The sequence below is a fragment of the Hyperoodon ampullatus genome (assembly GCF_949752795.1).
Source record: "Hyperoodon ampullatus genome assembly, chromosome: 1".
NCBI classification, from domain to species: domain Eukaryota; kingdom Metazoa; phylum Chordata; class Mammalia; order Artiodactyla; family Ziphiidae; genus Hyperoodon; species Hyperoodon ampullatus.
Window position 1 is genome coordinate 128,236,938 of NC_136914.1, and position 27,352 is coordinate 128,264,289.

Consider the following 27,352-nt stretch of genomic DNA (forward strand, 5'->3'; position numbering starts at 1 on the left):
CTCTGAGAGCTGGGGTCTTGTCCTGTCACCTGGGAGAGGGGTCCCCATCAACTGGGAGGGGGACAGTTCATCTGGGTCTTCCTCAGTCTAAAGCAGTGGCTCAACTGCAGGGACTTTTACCTCCAGGGGTCAATTGGCAATCTTTGGAGACATTTTTGGTTGTCACCCGGGGAGGCGGGTACTGCTGGCATCTAGTGGGGAGAAGCCAGGGTTGCTGCTAAACACCTCCCAGCGCACAGATCAGCACCCTGCCCATGTCACAGAATGACCCAGCCCCAACGTCAACAGTGCCAAGGTTGAGAGAGCCAGACCGGCCCTAAGGACATGCCTCCAAATGGAGTTGTTTATTCATCCTTCCCCCATTTAAGTGTCTCTGGTCACCTTGGCCAGCTGAAGGCAGAGTGTTCCAGCACCCCAAGGCAGCCTTGGGAGGAGGGGACCCCTCCTCCTTCCACAGACACCCCCTGCTCTTCTGCTGCAGGAAAACCAGAAGCTTTACCAGGGAAGCCACCTGGCTGGACCACGGCCCCATTGCTTATCTTCTCTGTGTCTGTAGGCAAGTCACCCTACAGACTCCCTGAGCCTCACTTTCCTCATCTTGTTGTAGCATGAAATGTGCCAATGGATACAAAGAGCTTAGAACGTGGCTGTTGGGAGCTGCTCTTCATCCGACGCCAGCCGCTGTGCTCCCAGCTCCACTCCTTCTCCAGCGAAGGCATCACCCATACAGGGGGCAGCATCACGTGGACTGAGGCTCAGCTCCAACCACTACGTTCTCCAGAGGAGCCCTGGTACCCCCCGTGCTTTTCCCAGAGGCATTTGCAAAGCAAGATGCTTCAAATGGCTCATCCATAGGAGGACGGACCCTTTTTAAAGGCACTTGACACAGGAAAAGCACTTGGTAAATATTCACTGGGTGAACAAATGATTATCATTATGATAATAGAATCTAACCCAGAGCAGTTAACCCAATTCTCAGGCGTCATGCTTGGCTATTAATCTCTATCTACTTAATCAGTGTGATGAAGAGTCCTTGCATTGCCAGGACGCTGTACAGTCTATAAAGCACAGACAGTCTTCAAAGCCTTTTCTTACCTGTATGTCATTTGTATCACACAACAGGCAGAAGCCGGAACAGTGCCACCCACCCCAATTTACAGATGAATTAATGGAGGCTCAGGTACGAGAAGAGATATGCCTCCTCCCCATCCCCATCCTCTGCCCAGTTGGGTGATGAATCTGAGAGCAGTGTAAGAGGAAGGAACATGGAAAGACCTCAGGTTCTTTCTAGGAAGAATGACTAACTGATTGAGTGATTGATTAATTGAACTAAATGAGTGAATTCAGTGACTCTAGGCAGGTAAATGATAATTTAATATACAGACAGTTTCAAGTCCCTGCAAACACTTTAGAAGCACCAGTTGGCTCATAAACAATTGATAAGCTAATGGCAGACTCTTCTTATCTACTTCTTGCCAATCGCCAGCCCTAAGGTGAGCCAGACCCAACCTGGGCATTCATCTCTCCGAGCTGTCACACATGCAGTTCTCTCCAGGATACTGAGTACCCTTTCTCCTTTTTGGTCTCTGACAGATCCTTCACAATCCTGAGGAGTTGTCCCTCATCCAATCCCTTACCCCTACAGACAAGGCAGATTAAACTGCCCCTCCTCTGTGTCCCCACGGGAGGACTACATGGTGACAACTGCCCTCCTTGTATGTGATGTTTGCACACTTGTCTCTCCATTGAGCAGAGAGTGTCTCCGTGGTGTACCTGGCTCAGGTGAAATGGGAGAAAGGGTGGATGGATGGGATGGATGGATGGAAACAAAGAAGGAAGGGAGGGAGGGAGGGAGAGAGGGAGGGAAAGTGGATGGGTGGATGGTAGGTGGGTGGCGGATGGATGGATGGATGGAAAAGTTGATGGATGGATGGAAAATCAATGGATGGATGAATGGTGGATGGATGGATGGGTGGATGGGTGGATGGATGGATGGACGGACGGACGGATGGATGGATGGATGGATGGATAATGGATGGGTGGGTTGATGAATGGATGGGTGGATGGATGGATGGGTGGATGAACAGCAAATTCTGGAGCCTAGTTCTGTGACTGCATCTTCTTGCAACTCTTCTTCTTGTGCAGACTGGACTTGCATATATTTCCCACCAGCCTAGGACTGGGTCTGGGTCTCTTTTGTCTTTGCACAGTGTCTAGCTCAGCCTGTCAACTCTGGGGCCAGGCCTCTTCCTCTCTGGCTCTCCGCATCCCCTCTGGGAGAATTCCTCGGTGCCCAAGTTCTATCTGACACATGCTGCACAGGGTTCTCCAGCCCAGCGCTTCCTCCAAGCTCCTCACTCACACATCCAAATGTCTGCTTCCCACTCAGATGTCTCAAGGTTCTCCAAAATCAACATGCTCCGGAGAAAATTCATTATTTTCACCCACAAACCCATTCTTCCCCCAGCATCTCCCCCTTCAGAGGGGTGACCCCACTGTTCCCATTGCTGAAACCCAACTACCACAGTCCATACCTCTATCACCCCTCACCTGGATGATGGCAGTGGCCTCCAGCTGGGTCTCCTCCTACCCCACCATAGGAGACCTTTTCAAATACAACCCCAGTGTTGTCATTCTCTGTTTAACATCCTTTACTAGCTTCCATCTCTCTTGGGAGTCAATGACTGTTAAGATGTTAGTGGAGTGTGTAATACAGACTGTTTCCAGAACTCTTAACCACTTTAGATGAACCTTCTACTAGTGGGCAATTGCTATGTTAATTGCAAACCATCTCATCTATTCCTTTTGAACAGTTTCCCCAGATGGCTCTGCAACCACGCTGGCTTTCCTCCAGCTCTCTCAGCCTCAGGACCTTTGCACCTGTTGTTTCCTCCCCACCTGTCACCTATGTAACTCCTGCCTTCGGATTTTGGCTCAAGTGCCACTTTTGCATGGAGAACTCCCCACAACCCTCTACCAGAGTGACTTTTAAAGCAATGTGCTCTCCTAACACTTGTGCATTTCCTCCACCACCAGAGTTTGCTTGAGTCAATGCCACTTTCCCTCAGGGGAAGGAGAGCATGTGTGCTGTCTGTTTTGTTCCTTTTCTTATCTCCAACACTAAATAATGGATGGATGAGTGAGAACGGGGTGCTTTTCCCAAATGCTGGCTTTGGGTGGAGAGATTCCCAGGGCACCACTGAGTGGACCCCACTTTGGGTCCTCCTCACCCACCTACCTGCACAGGCTGGTGAGGGTGCTGGCGTTTTCCTCTGGGTTCCGCCAGCCCACGCAGGTGGGCGGGGAGTTGTGTGTCTCTGCTAGAAAGCGCCATCAGAATGCTGCCCGCTGTAAGTCATTCCCAGACAATTTTGGAGGGGGTTGTACCTAACTGCTCCTCGGGAAAGTGGCCATTAAAATGAGGCAGTTTAATAGCGACCCACTCACACAGCCGGAGGTTCTGGAATGATCCTTCTCATGCAATTACCATCACGTTCATGCACAGGGTGTGTTTATCATGAAGGGGTCCCAGCAGGTCATCTGCGTGTTTTGGATCTGAACTCCGGCTTCCAGGAGAGGCCTAAACAGGACACGCACCTGGATGATGCTTCTCCATCCTCCTCCTGTGATCAGCCCCGTGATCCGCCAGGCCAGGTGGAGGATTCCAGGCAGAGTTATGCCTGTGATGACTTCTCTTCATTTTCCCCTGAGCCTCAGCACCTCAGCCTCCAAGCACTTAGCTTGCATCCCTCACACCTATCCATACACACCCGTCCCTACACACCTGTCTCTACACACCAGGACATTTATGTCATCAAGCCTCTCTCAAGTGCCCTGCTCTCCCTGCTTTCCCTCGCATGGCCAGCTCAGCCCACGTGGCATTTCTCTCAGGGAGCTGGCCTTCCTTGAGGCTCCCACAAATCCCAACGTTGCAAAGCTCGACGTTAGCACTTAATTCTGTGTCTCTGCCCGGTATCCAAATGCCCTGTGGTATCCACAAGCATACGTAAGCATTCAAGTTTTCCATCTGCTTCAAGATTTGAGCTTTGTCTTGCTGGAGAAATCCTTCCTTATACCAAGGTCAGGAAAATATTCTCCTGCTTCATCTTCTAAGAGATTTATGGGTTTGTCTTTCATGTACAAGTGTCTATTTCACCAGAAATGGATGTTACGTAGTGAGGATGGGGGTTCAGTCTCACTTATTTTCAAGGGCATCACCAGTTACCCTGCCACCATTTTAAATACTCTATCCCTTCCCTGCCAACCAGCAGGGCCTAAGGTTTCTGGACATATCTGGGTCTGTCTCTGGGCACTTGATTTGGTCCCATCGGTCAATTTGTCTTTCCAAAGTATGCCAATCATTGTGATAATTCTGGGTGTTTTCAGTAAAGCAAGGCACCTGCTTCTCTCTTCAGGGGTGTTGAGCCTTCCTTGGCTATTCTTGGTCCTTTGCTCTTTGATATTCATTTCCAAATCCGCTTGCTAAGTTCAAACAAAACGAAACGACCCCAAACCTATTGGTGTTTTAACGCAGAACTGCATTGTCTACAGATACATTTGAGAAGAACTGACTTCTGTGCTAAGTTGGTTTCCCCCCCACCCATCAACACAGTAGAGTCTTCCTTTACTGGCATCTTCTTAAATGTGTTTAAATAACTTTCTATAATTTTGTCCACAAAAAAACATGTCCTGAGGACAGTGCAGGCACCTTTTTCATCTTTCTATTTCTACATATTCTAAATAGTTTACCTCTAACTACTTCAAAGGTGTTTGTTAAGTCTACTTGGGGACTTGAAACTTTAATGGTGGTACATCTAGCACCAGAGTCACCTCCCAGGGAAGATGTTCTCAGAAAGAGGGCTGGGGTGGGTCAGCATGGAGAGGATATGGGGGGGCGGTCCTTCTCTAGTCCCTCAAATAGTATCATAATGTCATTCACTGGTGTCATCTACCCATCCGTGATAAGAAACACCTTTCACACTTCACAGCTTGCAAAGCATCTTCCAGTTCACAGTATTCAATCCTCCAGCATCAGAAGTGCATCAGGTGAGACCGCCGGGAGTATTTTAAAACAGGTGAGGTTCCCCCTTCAGCGTCCTGTGTCCCTGGTCCAGCCCTCCCAGGAGGCTGAGTGCTCAAGGGCAAGGAGTCAACATCTACTTCACGATCATGAGTGATGTGTGACTTGTATCAGCTACGTTGTTCTAAACACTTCCTTGACGTGTCAGGCACTCCTGTCTTTTGCCACGTGGTTGTTTTACTTGCATTTATCTTCTCCAGGGATGTGGGCAATGAACTTCCTGATTGGATTCAACTAAAGATTATTTAAAGTTTCTAAAAAATATTCTTCAGTTTATGTTTTTTCCAAAATAAGGAATGAAGCGTGGCTTTGACTTCACTCAATGTCTGGAAAGGAGTCTGGAAGCTTCTCTCCCACCTTCATCTTCCTCCTCCCCATTTCCCAACATCACAGTCCTTATTAGTATTAACCAGATTTCGGATGAAAGCTTTTCCTTTCCAAAGGAAAAAAAAGTATATATATATATATATATATATATATATACTTTTTTTTTTCTTTTTTTTTTGCGGTACGCGGACCTCTCACTGTTGTGGCTTCTCCCGTTGCGGAGCACAGGCTCCGGACGCGCAGGCTCAGCGGCCATGGCTCACAGGCCCAGCCGCTCTGCAGCATGTGGGATCTTCCTGGACCAGGGCACGAACCCACATCCCCTGCATTGGCAGGCGGACTCTCAACCACCGCGCCACCAGGGAAGCCCCTCCAAAAATATATTTTTGACATGTGCATTTGGTTTCTATCCATTGTTACAACACCTGTTTGAGCTGCATCTTGTGTTTACCTGGCCTCAGTCCTCCCCTGCTTCTACGCCAGACCTTCTCAGCCTTCAGCTGCCCTCAGCTTAACCCATCTCTCTGCTGCCAGAAGATCTCTTCAAGGCATTTCCCTTTCAAGACTGATGCCTGGCCATATAAGTTAGATGCCTTGGTATTCCCTAAACCTACACATGACAGCTGAGTTGGGGATTAAATTTTGAGATCACAGCTTTTCCGTACTTATCTGCAGACCTTGAAATCCATTCTATTATTTTGAAATTTAATACTGAAAACATGTCTGTAGCGGCCTGGCTTTTATTCTTTTATAAACAATTTTTCTCTTTTGAGAAAAAAGGCATTTTCCCCTCGTAATTAAAGAAAACAACTCAGAATGTGAGGGAGGCTTAACAAGGGCTTTTTTATTTCACTGAAGAACTCACCCACTCCCCAAACCCCACCCCCCAATCTTTGATCACTGCTTCCGGTCCCATCGCTCCAGATTCTTAATTGGATACGCCTGTGGTTCTCAGGCAGGCCCTCTCTCTCCTTCCCTGTGTAGCATCTTCCTTCTTATGACCCTGTTGTCTCGAGCCTCTTTTTTTTTTTTTTTTTTTTTGCGGTACGCGGGCCTCTCACCGTTGTGGCCTCTCCCGTTGCAGAGCACAGGCTCCGGACGTGCAGGCTCAGCGGCCATGGCTCATGGGCCCAGCCGCTCCGCGGCATGTGGGATCTTCCCAGACCGGGGCACGAACCCGTGTCCCCTGCATCGGCAGGCGGACTCTCAACCACTGCGCCACCAGGGAAGCCCCTCGAGCCTCTTTATTTGTGAGAACTTCCGCAGTTTCTCCTCCGCATCACTGATTCATTTTCCCCGCGGTGTCCATCCTGCTTTCTCACGCCTCTGAGATGCCCTTGGTCTGTCATTGATATTTTGGTGTCTTACAAGTGTTCCTTAACCCCCTCGCTCTCTTCCCACTTCTTCCTTCTCTCTGGGAGACGCATTTCATCACTGTCCTTTCTCCTAAACTTCCACCTTCCACCCACACTGACTGTCCTGTGGGGACCGCGAACCACAGGACGTAATCTCCCCACAGAGGTACCCACACCCCACTCCTGCCTTATAGGCTGTGCAAGTACAGAGGCTCGGGGTGTAGGTGGGGCAGAGGGAGGGAGCAGCATGCCTTCGCCGAGAGGCCCACCCAGCTGGGCCTTTGATGGAGGGTTTCCCAGCCTCTTGCTGGTGGGCAGGGCTGCTCTGGTTCATGAGCGTTCTGCTAAGTGGAAGGTCTCAGGTCCCAGCTTGGTCTCTGTTTCTGGCATTTTATCTATGCTCCTTCTTCCTAGTCAGTTTAGAGGGAATTAGAGGAAGCCTGGGGCAGGGGCTGACACTGTTTTGTCTGAGAAATCAGTGCCATGGTCTAGAGATACCCCTACCCTGGCAGCCTTCCTGTCCCCATCCAGGTTTTTTTTTTTTTTTTGGCCACTCCACACAGCATGGGGGATCTTAGTTCCCCTTCCAGGGATCGAACCCGCGCCCCCCTGCATTGGAAGCACAGAGTCTTAACCACTGGACCACCAGGGAAGTCCCAACCACCACCCAGGTTTTAGCACAGGATCACCCTCTATGCCTCGGTGAAAGTGTTGGTGCCCAGGGGGGCAAAGACCCCTTCCTGGGGATCTTTATCTTCCATGCAAAGGCCAGGAAAACGACTGGTCAGCTCAGAAAACAAAAACCCCAGTGACGTCACACACACCACTGAGGGCCCTTAGACACTTCCTCAGCTCACGAGGGCCCTCGCTTTAGGGGAGAAAAGGTGTTTATTTCCCTGCCGGTGAGGGAGATGGCCACATTTTGCTAAAAGTATCACAGGACTTTGGAGGACATACAATGGCTAATTTATGTGGGACAAATAACTATTTAATAGCTTTCTAATTACATGACAATTAGAATTCCTATCTGGCTGTGTCCTTAGGTATCTATTTATGGGCTGCGCGGAGCAGTTATGGCGCCTGCAACCATTAAGAATACCAGGATCCGTGGGGTGGGCAGCACTGACAGCTACAGAGCATGATTCCCTGGGTAATTATTCTCCTATATCTGAGTGATTACATGGTGGTATTATTTGTGTGGTATTACAATTTATTCATATACCTAATCACAGTCTCCTTTCACAAACTGGGACCCAGCCCAGGAGGTGCTGATCAATTTTTTAAAATAACATAAAAGTCATCTGACGAGCAGCTTGGCTACCAGGCTGCCTTGTGTTCACACGGAGAGGCGGCCAAGGTCTGGGGGGAGGGAGCTGGGAATTCACACCAGACACCAAGTTCATGGCGGCAAAGCCCACCTAGCCCGACCGTGAGACATGAGACAGGAGGACGGCTGCCCTTGGCACTGTGCCCACTTGGGTGGGCTCTTCGCTGCTACGTGGCACCGTGGTCTCTGCTTGGTGCCTCTCTGCAGGTCCCACAGCCCTCGGCCACCCTCTGGCCCAGCATGCATGACCCACCTGTGTTAGGACCTCCCGTTTCCTTGTCTGTCGGCTCTCCTGGACTTTGAGACTCACCCTGGCAGGGCCTTAGGAGGATCCTTATTTTTTTCGGTAGCGCACAGAGTAGGGGGTCACCGTGTACCACCAAACCAGGCTGGAAGGACAGGTCCCACCGAGCTCTGGCCCGAGAATCCCATTTATAAAAGCAATCCTTTCTTGGGGTAGGAACGGGGGGAGGATGGGCTGAGAGGTTCAGACCAGCGATAGCAAAGTTATTTTCCCTTAAGAATTTCAATCACATTTTTTATAGCTCCATCCAGCATCTCTTGCATGGCAAGCTAAGCAATCAAGGGGGTGGCCAAAAAACTTCAGGAACAGAGTAGCAGGAAGGAGAGGCCAAGTCCCTGGCAGTCGCTACACCTGTTAGTGCAATTATCAAAGCTCAACCTTGAATCAGACACCCCAGGTAGAAAACAAAGGCTGAGACAGAAGCTGGGCAGGTGGCCCCCTGGTCCCCAGCAGCCCTGTCCCCACCCTGGGGCCCTCTTGCCGGTCCAGGGTGCTAGATCTTTTTTTTTTTTTTGCGGTATGCAGGCCTCTCACTGTTGTGGCCTCTCCCGTTGCAGAGCACGGGCTCCGGACGCGCAGGCTCAGCGGCCATGGCTCACGGGCCCAGCCGCTCCGCGGCATGTGGGATCTTCCCAGACCGGGGCACGAACCCGCGTCCCCTGCATCGGCAGGCGGACTCTCAACCACTGCGCCACCAGGGAAGCCCGGCGCTAGATCTTTGACCTGAACAAGGATGACTGCCCGCAGCCTGGGAAGTGCGGGTCACGGCTCCCCATTTAGCAGGCGCACCGCTCTCTCCAGACTGCAGCAGGAAGGGCCCCTCCAAAGATGGTGAGTGGCAAGAGTGTGCCAAAGGTCAGAACTTTCTCAAGGTGACAGCACCAAGGATGGTGGGTCTCAGGTCTGCAGTCTTTGCCTCACGGGTGGGAGCCTCTGTGGCCACAGCACCTCGAGGCCTCCCTCATATGGGGAAAGGGTAGAGGGAGGTGACATTGGTTGGGAACCTGCTATGGGGCGTCTCTCCCACTGAAATGCTAGGGAAGGTGACAGCAGGTGCCGGGAGCGTGTGATATTTCCTGTACCTGCTGTAACAAAGCGTCACAAACTTAGTGGCTGTAAACAACCCCGATGTATTACCTTACCGTTCTGGAATCAGACGTCTGAAATGAAGCTTATGGGGCTCAAATCAAAGTGTCAAAGTGTCAAAATGTCAGTGAGGGGCTTCCCTGGTGGCGCAGTGGTTGAGAGTCCGCCTGCCAATGCAGGCGGTGCAGGTTCGTGCCCCGGTCCGGGAGGATCCCACATGCCGCGGAGCGGCTGGGCCCATGAGCCATGGCCGCTGATCCTGCACATCTGGAGCCTGTGCTCTGCAACGGGAGAGGCCACAGCAGTGAGAGGCCAGTGTACCGCAAAAATAAAAAATAAAAAAATAAAAAATAATAAAAAATAAAAAAATATCAGTGAGGCTGGTTCCTTCTGGAGGCCCCAGAGGAGAATCTATTTCCTTCCTTCTCCAGCTTCTCGAGGAGCCCGCATTCCCTGGCTCGTGGCCCCTCCTCTGTCTTCAAGCCAGCAGTGCAGTGTCTTCAGTCTCTCACTCGGACCCTCTGATAGGACCCCTGTGATGACACTGGGTCCACCTGGATAATCCAGGATAATCTCCCATCTCAAGACCCTTAACCTAATCCCGTCTGCAAAATCCCTGTTCCTACCCTTTATGGTAACATTCGTAGGTTGTGGGGATTAGGATGGGGACGTCTTTAGGGGACCTTATTCAGCCCCCAGCAGTGCACAGCGGCTATGCCCCCGTGGGCCTGCTGTCATCCGTCAGTGTCACAGAGGAACCAGGAGGCCCAGACATTACGTAACAGGTCCAAGGGCACCCTGGCTGACAAATAGGAGGGTCACGTTGGAACCAACTTTGTCTTTTACCATACCCTGTGGTCCTCTGTCAGAAAGATGGACAGCAGAGGGGCTCGGACACTTGGACATTTTATTTCCCCCTTATGACAAAGGACGTGTGGTCACAGGCACCCACTCCAGTTTATTTGGAAAGACTCTCCCACCTCCCACGGCGGACTATCACACTGGGACCATCCATCAAGGTCCCTGCCTTCGCAAGTGGCAAGTCCATGATCTCTCGGAGACACGGGGATGGGTGACACTGGGTTCTTTGTCCCTGCAGCCTCCCTGCCCTTCACCAGCCACTTTCTTGTGGTTCTAATTCCATCTGACATCTTTCCAGTAAAGATCCCTCTGCTGCTGCCTGCTTGCACTGGTTTCCGCTGACTGCCACCCAAGCCCCGCAGCCACATAAAGCTGCAGTGCTGGGGGGCTGTGGACTTGCAGGAGGCTGACATTCCTTTTGCAGGTGCAGAAACTGAGGCCCAGAGAGATGCTATCCTCTGCAGGCAGCCCTGGAGAACAAGGCAGGGGCAGGCCCGGAACTCAGGTCCCCACTGACTCGCAGCCTTTACCCTCCACAGCACAGTCTTAGGGTTGCTCAGGGCCAGGGAGCCCCCCTGGTACACACACACACACACACACACACACGAGGAACAAAAAGACGCTGTCTCCCTGCATTGTAAACAGAAGCGGCCTTGCAAACAGGTTCATCTGTACCATTTTTCTAGATTCCACATATATGCGTTAATATACAATATTTGTTTTTCTCTCTATGACAGTCTCTAGGTCCATCCACATCTCTAAAAATGACCCAATTTTGCTCCTTTTTATAGCTGAGTAATATTCCATTGTATATATGTACCACGTCTTCTTTATAGAGACACAGACATAGAGAACAAACACCACCAAGCGGGGAAAGGTGGGGGTGGGATGAATTGCAGATTGGGATTGACATATACACTAACTAATAGTATAAAATAGATAACTAATGAGAACCTGCTGTATAGCATAGGGAACTCTACTTCACTTTGCTGTACAGTAGAAACAAACACAACATTGTAAAACAACTATACCCCAATAAAAAAATAAAAAGAGGAGTGGCTATCTCCGGTCACCACTAGCCCTCCCCCAGCCCTGCTCACCAGCAGATTTGTGTCTGAGCTATGTGGGACTCATTCCAGTCTTTGGGAACAAATGCTAGGGCTCACTCCATCTCCTGATCCCATCCCCCCTGTCCCCATGCCCCCAGCACTGGGAGCTGATGTGGTACATTCTAGTCAGCTCCCAGAGGCCCATGATGTGGTCGTCCTGAATGGGCCTGGGCAGTAAAGTTGGATAAGATGTGGTGCTGGCCCAGGAGGAGCCTCCACTGGTCTGGAGAGAATGGATGAGATGGACCCTGACAACAAGCCATGTGCAAACAGTGGGCTGTGGGTGCTCATGGGAGGGAACAGGCGTTAACTGAGCACCTACTACATGCTCAGGTGGGTGCTGGGCCCTTCATAAGCTTTGACATATTTTTTCTTTCCTGTGCAGAGCGCATGATGTCACATTGAGGACACAGGGTCTCGAGGGGCCACTGGCTGCCAAAGTTCACCCCACCCCAGTAAGAGCAGGGGAAGTGACCAGTGACAGGTAGATTATCAGTGCCCCAGGTCCTGGGCCTGTGTTCAGGGCCTGCTGGCATGGGGAACCCTGCCCCCTCCGCCACAGCTCCTCACACAAAGCCCCCCCCACCCCCACTGGGGTCCACATCTGGAACACTGTGAGGGCAGGGCACCTCCACGGGAAAGCAAGTTGGCTGAAAAGGCTGGCTGTGGGTCTTTCTTTCAAGCTAAAAATATACACTTATTGCTGAGTTGAAAGAGGCAAGAAGAGGGATTTTGAGATTTGAAAGAAAAATTCCTCAAATAAGGAATGATTTTTTTTTTAACAGTATAGTTAGAAGAAAGTCAACAGAAGCAATGTCAGTAAACACTGGTTGATGTGGGCACATGGGCTGTTCTTTCTTCCACCTGCTCTTGTTCACAAAACCTTGCTTGCCTGGCTTGGGGACCCATCTTCCCTTCACTATATTCCACTTGGCTGGGCTGACCCTGCCCCCCAGGGAACAGATGACCAGACCTGGCCAATCAGAGCACCAGCTCCCTCTGGCCACACCCACTGCTTCAGGAACAGGTCACATGATCCCAGCCCAGCCAATGGGAGTCTTCCTTGGGATCTGTGCTGAAACTACTGGGAAAGGACCCCTGCTCCTTCTGAGATCATGGTGCCAAGGATCACATGTGCCTGGGGCTGCCAGAGGTCATCTTTTCCACCAAACAACCCAATTGTGCCTGAAACTGAAGCCTAAGCTCAGGAGAGCAGAGCCAAGAGGTGGGGAGAGACAGACTGATCCCTGATGTCTGTCACTGTTAGAGGCCCTGGATCAAGCTGTGCCTGAAGGAAGCCCTACCCCTGGTCTTCACAGTTACATAAGCCAATGTATTACTCTTCTTGTTTGAGTGACTTCATATTACTTGCAATCAAAGGAGTCAGCATGGGGGGGTATTTATTTGGTGGCTGGTTTGTCAAAGGAAGGCAAGTAGACAGAAAACACTAGAAATAGAAGGCCCCACAAAGGTCATACATGCAGACAGCTGCTATGTGACATGGGTGCTGCCACTCTATCCCTTCAGCACCCAAGCCTGACACCACTGACCAATCAGGCCTCCTTCCCACTGCACTAACACGGCCCCAAGTCCTTCCCATAAAGACCTGCAGAGAATGACACAGGTAGGTGCTGATATACCTATTTCCAACCAACGTCTAGTTCAGAGAGAGGTGAAGTGGCTTGTCCCAGTCTCCTCACTAATCAAATCCATGTAGTACACTTTGTTCCCTTGATTTATATTTTTCCTGTCTGACAATTTCTCCTAGTGTGGGCAGCCACCGGATAAACCACACAACTTGCCAAATTCCCGGAAACCAGGGGTATCTGTACATGAGGGGAGGAGAGGCATGATCAGTTCCTTTGTGAATTATAGAATGCAACTGCCAAAGCTGGGTGACAGACACATACTGAAAACATGCATACAAAGCACTTTCCCTGGGCTTCCCTCTGCCTCACCATGGATTTGCCCTGTACCCCTGACAGAGCCTGGGTGGCAGGGAGGGCACAGTAAGAACCCCCGCCCAGACGGGGGTCCAGCTCCTCCACACCTCCCACACTGCCCTGACCCCGAAGAATTGCTTCATCTCTCTGAGCTGGAGGCTGCTCACCTGTAGGCGGAGGACACCTGTGGCTCAGTTGCTGTGTGGCTTCAGTGGATAATGACCAATGTCATCTCAGCACTGCTCACGGAACGGCAATGGCTCGGTGCCCGACCCCTGCCCAGGACCCCGGAAGGCACCCTGCTCAACAGAAAGCACCCTGCTTTACAGAAACCCTGTGATGAGGAAGCCCATTTTACCAACAAGGCTCAGAGGGGCTCAGGAAATATCCCCAAGTCCCAGTTCTTCCTAGATCCAGGACCTGCGTCTCCACTGCTGGGATGTAGAGGAGCCGCACCCTCCTCTCGCCGGGGCTGCTGTCAACCCCCCACCCCGCCTGAGCCAGCATCACCACGCCCACCAGTGTCATCCACGGGCACACGCCTGCACACTGTTTTCCGTCCAGGCCCTCACATTACAAAGCTCCTTCTATTCCGAGGAGAAGCCCTTCAACCCTCGCCCCAGATGGCAATGGGACCAAAAGCGTGTGGGACGACCTCGACCCTGGTGGAACCCGACGGTGCCTGGCTCTCCACGGGCTCAGACACCGTGGTATTCTCAGGTCCCTGGCAGCCTGGGGACCCTGGGACTCTGGGTAATGCATGAGTTTCTTATGGTTGCTGTGGTAAATTACTACAGCTTCAGGGCTACAATAATACAGGTGTATTGTCTTACAGTTCTCCAGGTCTGAGTCCCAGATCAGTGTCGCTGGGCTGAAGCCCAGGTTTTGGGCAGGGCTGCTTCCTTTCTGAAGGCTCCAGGGGAGAATCCACTCCCAGCCTTTCCCACCTCCTAGAGCTGCCCGCATTCCTTGGCACGTGGCCCCTCCCGTCTTTAAAGCCAGCAGCGCAGCATCTTCCAGTCTCCCCACTCCCTTCTCTCCCCGACTCCCCCTACCACCCTGTGACCTTCTGCTTCCAATGTCACATCTCCTTCCCTGATCCCCCTGCCTCCTCTTACAAGGATTATTGTGACAACGGTGGGCCCAAGGGATAATCCAGGATTATCTCCCCATCTCAAGATTCTTAGCTTAATCACATCTGCACGGTCCTCTTTGCCATGAGAGGTAACATATTCACAGGTTCTGAGGATTCGGATGTGGACATCTTTGGGGGTCATTATTTGGCCCTAGCAAGGGGATGGAGAGGTGTCGTCTGTCCTAACTGCCTTAGGGGAGGTGTGGCCCGGGGAGGGTGTACCCTGAACTGGAGGAACATGGGGAAGGGCCTGAGCTGGAAGGGAGCACCACTTCTGATGGCCAGCTGGTCAGAGGGCACGGGCCTGTGGGCTGGGGAGGTGGGCAATTTGGGCTTCACACGAAGAACAACAGAAGGCCAGGTGGCCCAGGCAGAGCTGAGCTCTGGAAGCTGAGGGATGCAGGGTTAGGGGGGACTGGGGTGATGGTGGGAGGTCACTGGGCTGAGCCAGGTCAGAGGAAGGGTAGCTTGGGCGGGGGTGGCAGAGGACATGGAGAGAGGCCCAGGGTGCTAGCAGGAGTCCACAATGGGTGGGGTGTGGAGGGTGAGGAATTTGGCAGCGCAGAGGCCCACGCTTGGGGTTCTGCCCGTGTGCCCGCAGGGATGTGGCGCCAGCTGTGGATAAAGGCCTGGAGAAGACCAGCTTACACGTCAGGATAGGAGTTGATCTTGCAGCCTCGGGGTGGAGCCATGGGGAAAAAAATTCAACAAAGGTGCTGATGCAAAAAAAAAGAAAAAAAAAAAATGCCAGAAGCTGGAGGTGCTCTTAACCTATCAAGGGCCTCCTCGCGGTGACTGGGCTTCCCCCATTGTGGAAATCACTTTCAATTTTAAGTCGTTTTTACCAGGCTATGGTCCTTCAAGCCTCCTAAGAGCCTCCACTGCACAAAGACAAAGACATTATCTGCCACTCTTTTCTGAGCACTTGTCTTTGAAGGGAAGAGGGGTGAAATTCGGGCTGCAACCAACAGCTGATCAGAGGCAGTTTTCTTAAGCCCCGCCCTCACGGGGCTGGACAGGGATACCGTGGGAAACTAGGCTGGGGCCTGTGCTCTTCAGGAAGCTTGTGTCAGTGTCCTCAGCCCGGAGGCAGCATCCCTTCCCACACCGGCTGCACAGGACACAGTCGATGACCTTCAGTGCCACGCGGCGTGGTCACCCTGTGTTCGTGGGTCCCCTGGCGGCCCTCAGGCACGAGGGAAATAAACCCATCACCTGCTCTCCCATCCAGAAGACAGCACCATCCATTATTTACCTCGTATTGAGCCAGCCAGGGCTTCTGTCACTGCGATGGAGGCCACGTCCGATATAGAGACGGGGCCACGATGGGCCAGGAGGGGTGTCCACACTACAGGTGAGGAGGAAAGAGCTTTCCCATTCCGGGGTCCCCCTCTGGGCAGGCCGGCGATGCAGCTGAGCAAGCACCTCGCCCCCCAGCCATCCGGGGCGGGGGAGAAAGAGCAGGACCGAGGGGGAGGAGGGGACCGGGTTCAGTGTCCACTCACTTTCGGCCGACCGGGAGACCAAGCCCGAGCCCTTCAAAGTGTCTGAGCTCCTCGGGATGGCGATCCCCCACCTCCCCGGTCTCTGTGATGCAGCAAAGGTGGTTCTGGGCCAAGGACACACACCCTGGTTTGCCCTGAAGACAGAGCCAGCCAAAGGCTTCAATTTATGGGTCAAGAGAGGGCAGCAGGTCTGGCAAACACCAGGGCCTCCCAGGGCCTGCAGCGACAGAAGAGTGGACTCATGTGACGTGGGGCCCCAAGAGACACGTCCACGTCCCGCTCACCACCCTATTGCCTCACTCCGTGAGCCTCTGTTTTCTCATCTCTAACATGTCAGCTGCAGTCACTGCCTTGGGGTGCCACTGTGCCCCTGGGTGACTCCCCATTGCTCTCGCCTCCCCGGCCCCAGCCCGGCCTCTCTCCCTCTCACTCCACCCGGCCCGGATGGACGGACACGTGCACACACAGAGTACTGAGCAGAGCACAGTAGGTGTGCATCAGGGGGTCCCTGGGATCCCGTGAAAGAGGATGAAGTCCCTGACACACAGGTGGGTGGCCCCGAGACGCCCCCGGGATGGCCTTTTTACATTCTACTTGATTTTGTGGTTGTGGTCTTTGGGGTTTCAGAATCTGCACCACCTGCAGAAGACAGAGTAAATCCAGAGTCTCTTTCCCTCTCTGTTTATTAGTTCCAGAGGCCAGAGCCCAGGAGACGTGTTTTCTGAGAAGTAAGACTTTTTCCCGTTCTCTCCTCTCTCCTGCAACAACCTACTGGCTTTAAGAGGGCATCATTTTCCACACATTAGCTGAAGTTTCGAGAGTTTCGCTCTATTACTGAGACAGAAGCTCTATGTACCGACATGCCCAATTGAGCCATTTTTCTCATGGACAGAAGAGGACACTCGGTGCTCCAGGGAAATGGAGCACATCGCTGACTGGAAGCGAAGGCCCGTGCAGCACTAGGTCTACCTCCCAGCCCCCACAGGCCCCCGCAATCGGGCTTGTCTTCCCACCGGGCAGGGGCTCCCACCCCTGGTAACTGATCTCAGGGCATCTGGCCATGCCCTGAGCGCCAATCTGGGGAAGGGGGTGACACCTGGGGACCGTGCGGGCGGGGTTCGGGAGTCCTGGCTTTATCCTCAGAGAGCCGGGGGTGCTGGGGATCAGACTCCACCCCATCTGCCTCATCCATCTGCCTCGTCCTGTGTGCCGAGGCTGACCAGAGAACTCCGGAACAGGAAAGAGGCCTGTCCAGGCTGAGGGGAGTCCCCTGAGAGCCCACCCCATGGAATCAGAACAGCAGTGGGCACACACGGCTCTTCTGTACTGCCAGCCCTGACTTGTCTCCTACTCTGGCCTGGCCACCCTGAGGGCCTCCTGGGCATCACCTCTGGATGCTGCAGGCCAATGCACACAGTGTATCCCATCCTGGGTTCTTCATGCTCCCCCTAAGGTCTACCGCTTCTCTAGGGCCCCCCCCGTATCAGGAAACAGCACCCCCATTCATCCACTGCTCATACCAGAAGACTGGGGGCATCATCTAATCACAACATGTCTCCTGACCGTGTCCCTGCCCTCCCCGTGAACCTGCCCACCCAGGATCAGCCTCATCATTGCTCACCTGGACCCCACAGGTGTTGGAGCCACATAGATGCCCATCAGATGGCTAAATGAGTGGATGGATGGGTGGGTGGATGGAAGGGTGGATGGATGGGTGGGTGGATGGATGGATGGAAGGGTGGATGGATGGATGGAAGGGTGGATGGATGGGTGGGTGGGTGGATGGATGGCTAGATGGGTGGGTGGGTGGATGGACAGGTCGATGGATGGATGGGTGGATGGACGGGTCAATGGATGGATGGGTGGATGGACGGGTCAATGGATGGATGGATGGAAGGGTAGATGGATGGGTGGGTGGATGGGTGGGTGGATGGAGGGCTAGATGGGTGGGTGGGTGGGTGGATGGGTGGATGGATGGATGGATGGATGGATGGATGTAAGGGTGGATGGATGGGTGGGTGGGTGGATGGGTGGGTGGGTGGATGGATGGATGGGTGGATGGAGGGATGGGTGGATGGATGGGTGGGTGGGTGGAGGGATGGATGGGTGGGTGGATGGATGGGTGGGTGGGGTGTGGATGGATGGGTGGGTGGGGTGTGGATGGATGGCTAGATGGGTGTGTGGGTGGGTGGGTGGATGGATGGATGGATGGATGGATGCGTGGGTGAAGAGTGGACTCTCCTTCAGTCCACACCAGTCTCTCCACCACAACAAAAGAACTTTCTTAAAAGATAAGCAAACCAGCACATCTGATCTCATCCCAGGGACCCTTCCAGCCTCGTCCTTGAGAACAGCCCACTCAGGGCTCCCAGGGAGGCCTGGGTCCCCCCACCAACAGCCTGCATGCATCGTGCCTGGAGAGTGTCATCCAGGCATGACTTCAATTTGCAAGCATGCAGGAGCACAGGGTGCCATGAATGCTCCCTGGCAGGCAAAAATCTACAGCAGAAACAAAAATCAACAAGACCTGCCCACCTTCCATCCCAGAGAACTAATGCTGTGGGTGCCCACCCTCTCCTCACGTCAATGGAGCACACACCAAGAGGGGGCATCTGGCGTCTCCTCGAGGTGTTTCACATTCAGGTGGCAGCCCCGGTCCAGGCCCAGGTCCCAGGGTCTGGCGACGCGTCCTGAGTGTAAGCACTACATGTGAGGGCACCACACCAGGGTGCCCATGTCCCTGTGCCATGGAAAGCCACAGATACAGATGTGGCCAGCTCTGCAGCAGCCCAGATCAGATATGGACTCCCCTGAGCTTGCTGCCTTAAGTTCAATGTGCATCTCAAGCCCATTTTCTGACAATAGGTAGAAGGCGGGTCCTCCCAGGGTGACGGGAGGACAGAGCAGGGGTCCAGGCTCAGGCCTGATGGCACTGTTAGTCCTGGGAAAGATGCGGAGTGGCGAGGTTGGTCCTCTCAGAGTCCCCACTGTGTGCCAGCCACTGTGCCTGCAGGCCCATGCACTGGCCTGGCCCAGAGGTGGGGGCACTAGCCCCCTGATGCTGTACAGCACAGACACTGCACCTTCGACACGGGGGCCAGGCGCTTTGGTACATCGTGCATCATCTCATTTACTCCCCAAATTATACCTCAGAGAACCAGGAAGGGGAGACACCAGGATGCGAACCCCCTCAAAGCTGGGTTCCCACCACTCTGTGCCTCGGTCCCTTCCTCATGGCACGTTCTTGGTCAGATGTTTGGGCCAGAACAGGGGAATGCTGGTCAACCCTCGGGAAGAAGATTTCAAAGCAAAATATAACACAGTTGCACAAGCATCTCAATGAGAGGAGAAACAAACAAAACGAAGTCCTTGCTGCTTGGAACAGTTTTTAAACACACAAGCAGATCCTGGGCTTCCAAGCTCCTGGAAACAGGGTCTGGGGATCCTGCAGGACACAGCGGGCAGCAAGTCTGCCAGGGGCTGCTAACTCTCCATGTGAGGGGAACGGACAGAGACAGCCCCACCGAGCAGTCCTCTGAGCAACAGGAGGGTCTGCAGGTGGCCATGTCCATGGGACGGAGCTAACCTCGGCTCCCTCCCGAGGGCCGACCGCCACCATGCACCACTGGGGCCAAAACAGGAAACAAGACAGGGACTGATCCAAGAGGTCAGCTGACAGGGAAGAGGGGGCGGGGGCTCCACCCAGAAAGGGGTGGAGCCTCCACAGCAGGGTGGGGCCTATGCACTAGAGAGGAGGGGCCTCCACAGCAGGGAAGGGAAGGTGCCTCCATACTAGAAAGGGGCGGGGCCTCTATACCAGGGAAGGGGCAGGGCTTCCACCGCAGGGAGGGCGTGAGGCCTCCACACTGAAGGGGAGGGGCTGCCAGGTAAGGGGCGGGGCCTCCATACCAGGAAGGGGTGGGGCGTCTATACCAGGGAAGGGGCAGGGCCTCTGCAGTAGAGGGGAGGGGTCTCTATACCAGGGAGGGTGCGGGGCTTCCACAGCAGGGAGGGAGTGGGGTCTCCACACTGGAGGGGAGGGGCTGCCAGGTAAGGGGGCGGGGCCTCCATACCAGGAAGGGGTAGGGCCTCCACAGCAGGGAGGGCCTGGAGGGGCCTCTATACTAGTGAGGGGCTCAGGGTTGGAGACCAGGTTCGGGATAAAAGGCAGGGGAACTGAGTAGAGGAGAGAGAGACAGAGGCAGAGATGGAGAGACAGAGAGTTCCTAGGACCTGTTCTACACCTGGAACAGAAAAGACATCCAGAGACAAAGAGTGGAAGAAAGTGCTTACTTTCATGTTTTCACACACTGAGAGTCCCACGGAAGCAGACATGCCATGGGCTGTAGAATAATTCACAAGCCCCGGCCTCACCTCAGCTGCAGGACACAGTTGCACCAATGGGGCAGCAGGGGCGGGAGGCAGCACCACCCGTCTCCCCAGGGAGAGCTCTGAGGTCCAGAGAGCTTGCTTAAACTGCTGCACTGGGATCTGAACTCGGCTCCCAGGCCTGTGCCCTCTCCCTTTGGCTTCCCGCCGACTGGAGGGGGTGGCCTCGGTGACCCTGAGGACAGGCTGTTAGGTGTGGGAACAGAGCTGCTCAAAGGTGGACCTGGTAGTGGGAAGGGCAGTGACAGTAGGGCCACCTGGGCAGGGTGCAAACCCTGACTTGGCTGTCCACTGGCGTGTGGCCTCGGAGAAGCTCCAGGACCTGTCTGGCCTCGGTCCCTTCTCCTGTGAGATGGTGCACAAGTCCTGACTTTGCCAGGGGTTGCAAGGATCAGAGATAACGTACAAAACGCTCCTAATACAGAGCCTGATACATAAAGAGCCTTTGGAACTCGAGCTGTTCCTCATCACGACCAGTGCCGCCTCTTCCCAGCCTTGGTTTGCCCTCTGCGACACTGAGTTTCTCGAAGGCAAGATTTTGGTCGGATTCATTTTTCGATCCTGAGTGCTCGGCGTGCAGCAGTTTCTCAAAACGTCTCAGGTGAGTGAGCAGAATGAATGAATAGATGAATTGATGGAGATCTTGTCCTGACCCTGTGTTTCTCAAATTAGGAGTCATGTACCCAAGAGGGTCCACGCTGGTGGCTGGGCCAGGGGTCCTGAGGCTTAAAACAAGAGCATTCTCCTGGGTCATCAGGTTAACAAAGACTTTTTGTTGAATGTGTGTGTGTGTGTGTGATTTTAGTATTCAAACCAACACTGATATATCATGAAGTAAAGTGAAAATTCACATGACACTTGAAAGCAATTCCATGCCGTGGCCAGCTCCCCGGGCTGTGCCTTCACACCCTCTCCCCGTGCCATGGGGTTCTCGTGCTGAGTCAGAAATGTGCTGCTAGTTCAAAGCCAAATCGGGTACTCAGACAGCACGGAAGGCATACGGGGGATGTTGAGGGATCCTCAGGGCCCCCAGGATCTCAGGTCATGCCATGACAATGGTAGAATGCCTCGCCCATGGGCATCAAGGCGGGAGCTCTGATTATACTACAGGCAAGACAAAAATAAAAGGGAATTCATTTTGTAAGACAGGTTGCAAAGTGGTCTCTTAAGCTATAAAGTACTGCTTAGACTGTAATTGTTGTTAAATGGACTCCTAATAGCATTCACATCTTCCTGCAAAACCTATCCATTACCGATAACTGGAGAGGTAGACCCTCCGCTCACGCTCAAGCAGGTGCCCCTGCAAATAAGGAACCCCATCTTTTCCCAGATCACACTCACTCTGGGGTAAACCTGTCCTGCTAGAGGCCGACTTTGGCCCCTTTTCTTATTCTTCCCACAAAAATGCAGCAGGAGAGGTTCGGTTTCCCAGGGCTCCACCAGAGCCTCAAAGGTTCAAGAAGGATCAAGTTGCTTGTCCAGTTCACCTTCACATCCCAGCGCCCAGCAAAGGACCCGAGCACATAGTAGGTGTTTAATGTGCAACTGATATTTACAAGACTGGACTGAGGGTTCTCACCCACCAGCACCAAGCATGAAGCCTGGCACACAGTAGGACCCTGACCCACATCTGCTGAATGGATGGGGGTCGGAGTTGAGACAGAGCTTGGACATCTGGTGAAACCTGCCCTCTTGCGGAGGAGAAGCCAAGACATGTGGTAAACAGAGCAGAGTCTGGGCTCTGCCCACGTGCATCTCATTCCCCAGCTGCTGCTCTTCCCCTGGGAGGAGACCAGGAGAGTCCAGAATGCTGGAGATGGAAGGGGCTTTGGAGAACCCCCAGTTCAACCTCCTGATCTTATGGAGGGGGACACTGAGGCCTGGAGAAGAAACAGGATCTGCCCTGAGTCACACAGCTCAGCTGTGGTCAGATTGAGCCCTGTCCAGCCACAGCGGGTTACACACTCCCCACTTCCAGCACAGCAGGCTGCGCTGGGCTTACACAGACATGGGGAACCCCATATGCTCCCTGAAACTTTTCTGCAGGGTGCCTGGTGAGCTCAAAGGTATGACAGAGGGTGCTCTGGCATCTAGCAGAACTGGATTTAAACCCTTGCTCAATGCTAAGTACAGAGACACAATATGTTTAATGCATTGGTGACAGCTTTGCTACCTACCAGCTGGGTGACCTGGACTATTCTCCCAGCTTCCCCCGAGCCTCTGTTTTCTCATCTGGGCAATGCAGGTGATGATGTCAACCCCCAAGTCATGCCCCACCTCCACACAAATAAATGACTGTGATTGACATCTGGTTCTGGCCTAGGGCCTGGCATACTGAGAATGATCGCCAGAGGGTGGCTTAGGAATTGAGAAGCTACAGATGAGCGAATAAATGAATGCAATGACAAGGGGAAATTTTTCCTTTAATTAAATGGAAATCTCTTTCCCTGAAGGGGTCCCACCCCATCTCCAGTCCAGCCCATTGCACCCGTATTTCCTGAGTGTTGGCTGAGTGCTATGGGCTGTGCACAGTTGAGGAGATGGACCTGAGTAAAATCCAGTCTCCACCAAGCAGTCGGCCTGGACTGCTTCCCGATCCCTAGGACCGCCCTTCAGAACTTGGAAGACCAGCCCGTGGCCCCCAAATCTCCCCTCTACCTTCACCAGCCCCCATGGCTTCCGGTTCTTTACTTGACATGGTCTCACATCAGCTTTTTCTGTGACAGGGACTGTGGCTTTTCTGCTCCTACATGCATTTAAAACATAAGGTGACATTCACAGGTGCCAGAGATTGGAAAGGGGACACACTTGGGAGCCGTGATTCAGCGGATATCTTAAGTGGCAGTAATGAGTGAGGTTCTTTCAGCATTCACCTGTCAATCTCCCCTCCATCATTGCCCCCGTTAAGAGATGAGACACCTTGGGACCTCCCTGATGTCCCCTCACTGGAGTGTCATGGCAGAACTGGACTGAGGACAGGGCTCCCCGGCCTGGGTGCTGTCCCCCAGACCACCCTACAAATGCAGGGTGCCCCACGCAACCCCGGGAAGGAGCCTCGGGCTCCACGCCTACAGGCCCCATCCAGGTGCAGGGGGAGTCTGCGGATCAGGTGGGCGACTCGGCAATAGCATCCATTCGGCGGGACCGGCTGCTGCTTGTGGCACTCGCTCCTTCATTCATTCATTCATGCATTAATTCATGCATGCATTCATCCTTTAACATTGGCTGAGTGCTTGTGCTGGGCACAGGGGCCGACCAGACCCAGCCTCTATCCCCAGTGATATTTCCAGGCTAAATGTCCAAATTATCAAATAACCTCTCACAGGCATCACCGATCAGTGTCCTATCTTTTTTTAAAGATGCACACGTCTCCCTGCCTGCATCCCTATCCCAACGTTGCCTGCAGAGGAGGTTCTGCTGAGCACCCCAATCAGAGCCCCCAGCTCTCCATCTGCCCCGAGCCCCCAGGTAACCAAAACTGATGCTTCACTCCTGGTGCCCTTTGCCTGCCCGGATGCCCTACGTGACCTAGAAGCCCCTTGGCTGAGCCCCCGCCCATCATCTCATTAACCCCCAGCCACCCGCTTTACAGCAGGACACAGGCTCAGCAGCAGCTGCTTTGCGCAGGACCAGGGTCTGTCTGGCCTCACTGCTGGCAGCCTGGCAGCCTTCTCTGACCTCACGCCTCAGAGACTCCCCATTCTGTGGCTGCCACTGTTGCCTCTGCCTTTCTCGTTTCCAAAGGAGGACATGGCGTTTGGGGCCGGCCCTGGAGCCACCATCTCATCTGGGCACCTGTGGGTCCTCCCAGCTGGTGAGGGACGGCAGGGTCAGCTTGGAGGAAGCTTTCAGGACCGGGCTGGCTAGACAGACAGAAATTGGAGGACGTGCAGGAGATGGGCGGCATGGCCTCCCATGTCCACTGCCGGCTGGAGTTTGGGGGTGATGGGGGAGCCTCTGGCTTGGGTCAGCACCAGCCCGCAGCAGCCCTCCCTTGTCTCACATCCACATCACAGTGGCCCCAGGGAGAGAGATGACAGCGGGCAGGGAAGCAGGATGTCTGTCCCTGCCCCTTCCAAGCACTCAGCTCTCCTGGCCAACGAAGGTCTCTGTGCTATGCACATGCTGCTGCACCCAGGCCTGGGCTAGGGTGCTGCCTGGGCATTTCCCTTGCTGACCCACCCCCCGCCCCCCAAGAGAACCCTGTGGCTCAGAGGGCGGGGACGGCACGCAGGAAAAGCACTGAGCTCCCAGCAGAGCAAGGGCTGCATTCCAGCTCTGACTCCTCACCAGCCCGGGCTGGGGCTGACCAGACACGGGACGAGGACAGCTCGGGGAGCACGTGGGCTGAGCTGTGGGGAGTCAGGGTGGGGTGGTAGTTGGGGGGTCATTTCCCCGTACTTGCTCTCACTCCTGCACAAGAAAACCCCTCAGCTCTGGACCCACATGAGGCTGGGGTCAAATCCAGGCCTCCCACCACCAGCCGTGTGATTAAGTGCTAAGTCTCACCTTCCTATGACTCAGTTTTCTGCCCTGGAAAATGGGATAATAACACCTCCTTCCTCGGCCCCCATGGGACAGAGTGAGATCGTGCACGTGAAGTCCCCGAGCAGGGCCCAGGGAGACCCGGGCACCGGCAAAACCTGCCTCTCTCCGTTCAGTCCCGAGTCCCTCTGGGCAGGCACCGGTGTCCCTGTGAAGTTCCCCCCTCTCCAGCAGCCCTCCTCACCTCTGCATTCTAATTCTGTCCATCAGGAAGCTTTTACAGCAGTAAAAGTCAAGGAAGGGTGTTGGCAGAGAGGGGAGACCTGCTTTAGAAAGCCGACATCCCATTAAAAAGTGCCATCAAGACTCCCTGGACAGCTCCCAGGAAATGGCAATGCACACCAGTCCTCATGTTCTGTAAACTCTACGATGGGGCCTTGGTCCCTGCAGAACCTGCCAAGTTCACGCACACACCGACTCCCCTGAGCCCAATAATCTGCAGTCAGCGTGACCGGCAAACCCTCCAGTGCCCTCCGCATCTAGCCATCTGGCAACGATGACTCTTTTCCCGGGACGCTCATCAGTTTACAGAGGCTTTCTGGGCTCTACGTCGCGTCAGAGCATCTATCGGTGCCCGTGGGCTGGGCTCTGGGTTCTAATCCCCAATGTCACAATTCTCTGGGGTGACATCCCATTTCCCAGGAGGAACCTGATCTCCGTGACAATGACCTACTTCCCTGCATGGAGTCAAGTGCGCAGGACTGCTCTGCCCTGGGTGCTTCCTCTGACCTCAGTCTGGGGTCCCGAGGTGGCTAGGAGGCAACCATGGCTTTGCAAAAGTGTCTCCTCATGGAACCTGGTGGAGGTAGCCGTAGCCTGGAAATGACAAAGTTCCCTGATCCACAGTCAGGCAGAGAGCAGAGTCAGAAGACACGCTCAGACCAAGAAAACAGAAAGTAAAACTCAGATGAGACACCAAAGCCAAATCAAAACCAAATCAACAAATAAAAAACCCTGCAGGAGATCGGGACTGCTCTTCACTGCTTTCCAAGGATGCCAAACCAAAAAGAGATATTCTTTCTCGCCTCCAGAGTGGCCACCCCTGCTCCTACCCCACTTTACCTGGATGGATGCTGGCCCAGGGCAGGGAAAAACAAATGCACCAGGACAACCTTTTTCCCAAGGCCCAGCTGCTGCTTTAAAACTTAATTCATCCAAATGAATTAAGGTGGGCTAAGCGGGAAGGGTGACGCAGAGAGCTGGGAGGTAAACACCTCCGCCCCGCTGTCAGGATCCTGGAGAAGCAAGGCAGCAGTGGCTCCCGCTGCGCAGAGCCTACCTTTCTCTTGTTGGTCGGGCAGATGTAGAAGTTGTCGATGACGGTAGTGACGCCAGGCTGAAGGGTAAGCTTGGTGTAGGAGGTCCCGAAGTCCGATGACCTGGGAGGACAGGAAGACAGCTGTCAGTGACAGGCCCCTCCACGTGCAGAGTTATCCAGCCCACACAGTGTCCCCTGCCAGTGTGGGTGCAGCGCCCAGGACACCCTCAGGTGTATCCTCTCCCTTTCCCCGGAGCAGCATGCCCCAGGGGACCAGGAGGAGACTGGCGCTCCCTCGGGGACACCCAGCACTAGCCCAGGTCTGGAGCTGCGAATGCCAGCCAGTCTTCCCACGAGCCACCTGCCCTGGGCGGTCCACAGTACTCCGGCCTGTCCACAGTCTATGTTAGCTTTACTGTATCTGTGTCTCACTGGTTACGAAGGGTCTCATACGTACTGGCCGCGTCTAGGTCCTTCCATCTTTTTGATTCCTCGGAAAACCTGGACAGATTACGTCACTACGTCCATCTCAAAGGTGACCAGAGGAGGAGGCTCGGAGGGGATACATTCTGGCCTGAAATCACTCAGCTAACAGGTGGCCGACTCAGGATGCGAGCACGGGCCCCCCACGAACAGCTGGAGTCCTGTTTGCTCTCTAGAAGTTCCCCGCTGCCCTGAGGCCTGTCTGCTTGTCTGTTTCCCTCTCTGGATCCTGAGTTCTTCCAGCGAGCTGCACCCTCCGACCTGACCATGTGCACCCACAGGGCTGCAGGGGCGGCGCAGGTACCCAAGCTCCAGAGCTGCTGGGAATCAGACCCCAATCCCTGTGCCAGCCAGTGGGTGTCAGCATCCGCTCGCCACAGCCGGGCCGGGGCCAGTCACTCCCACCCAGGGGGTTGCCCACTTTCCTGTCAGTAAGGCAGGGGCTGCAGGAGAGAATCTCTGAGATCTAACCTCTGCCCAGAGCGGCCACAGCAGTGAGAGGGAGATAAGGCATCACGGGCAATTTCACAGCAACCAACACATCAGGACATGGGATGAATTCCATGCTGAAGCTCAGCCCCCTCTGCTGAGCTCAGCTCAGTGACCCTGGGCCCAGCACTCCTTGTGACCAGCTGGTTAAAACGT

General features: G+C 53.9%; 1 protein-coding gene across 1 annotated transcript in view; it reads right to left on the minus strand.

The window, feature by feature from the left end:
- The window catches only part of SORCS2 (sortilin related VPS10 domain containing receptor 2), a gene marked incomplete at both ends in the record, with an annotated part of 488,460 nt that overhangs the window by 160,421 nt on the left and 300,687 nt on the right, over nt 1–27,352 (minus strand). Inside the window, one exon of the mRNA XM_079717755.1 lies at nt 26,246–26,345. Coding sequence (XP_079573881.1) covers nt 26,246–26,345 — 100 coding nt within the window. The remainder of the gene's footprint in view (nt 1–26,245; nt 26,346–27,352) is intronic.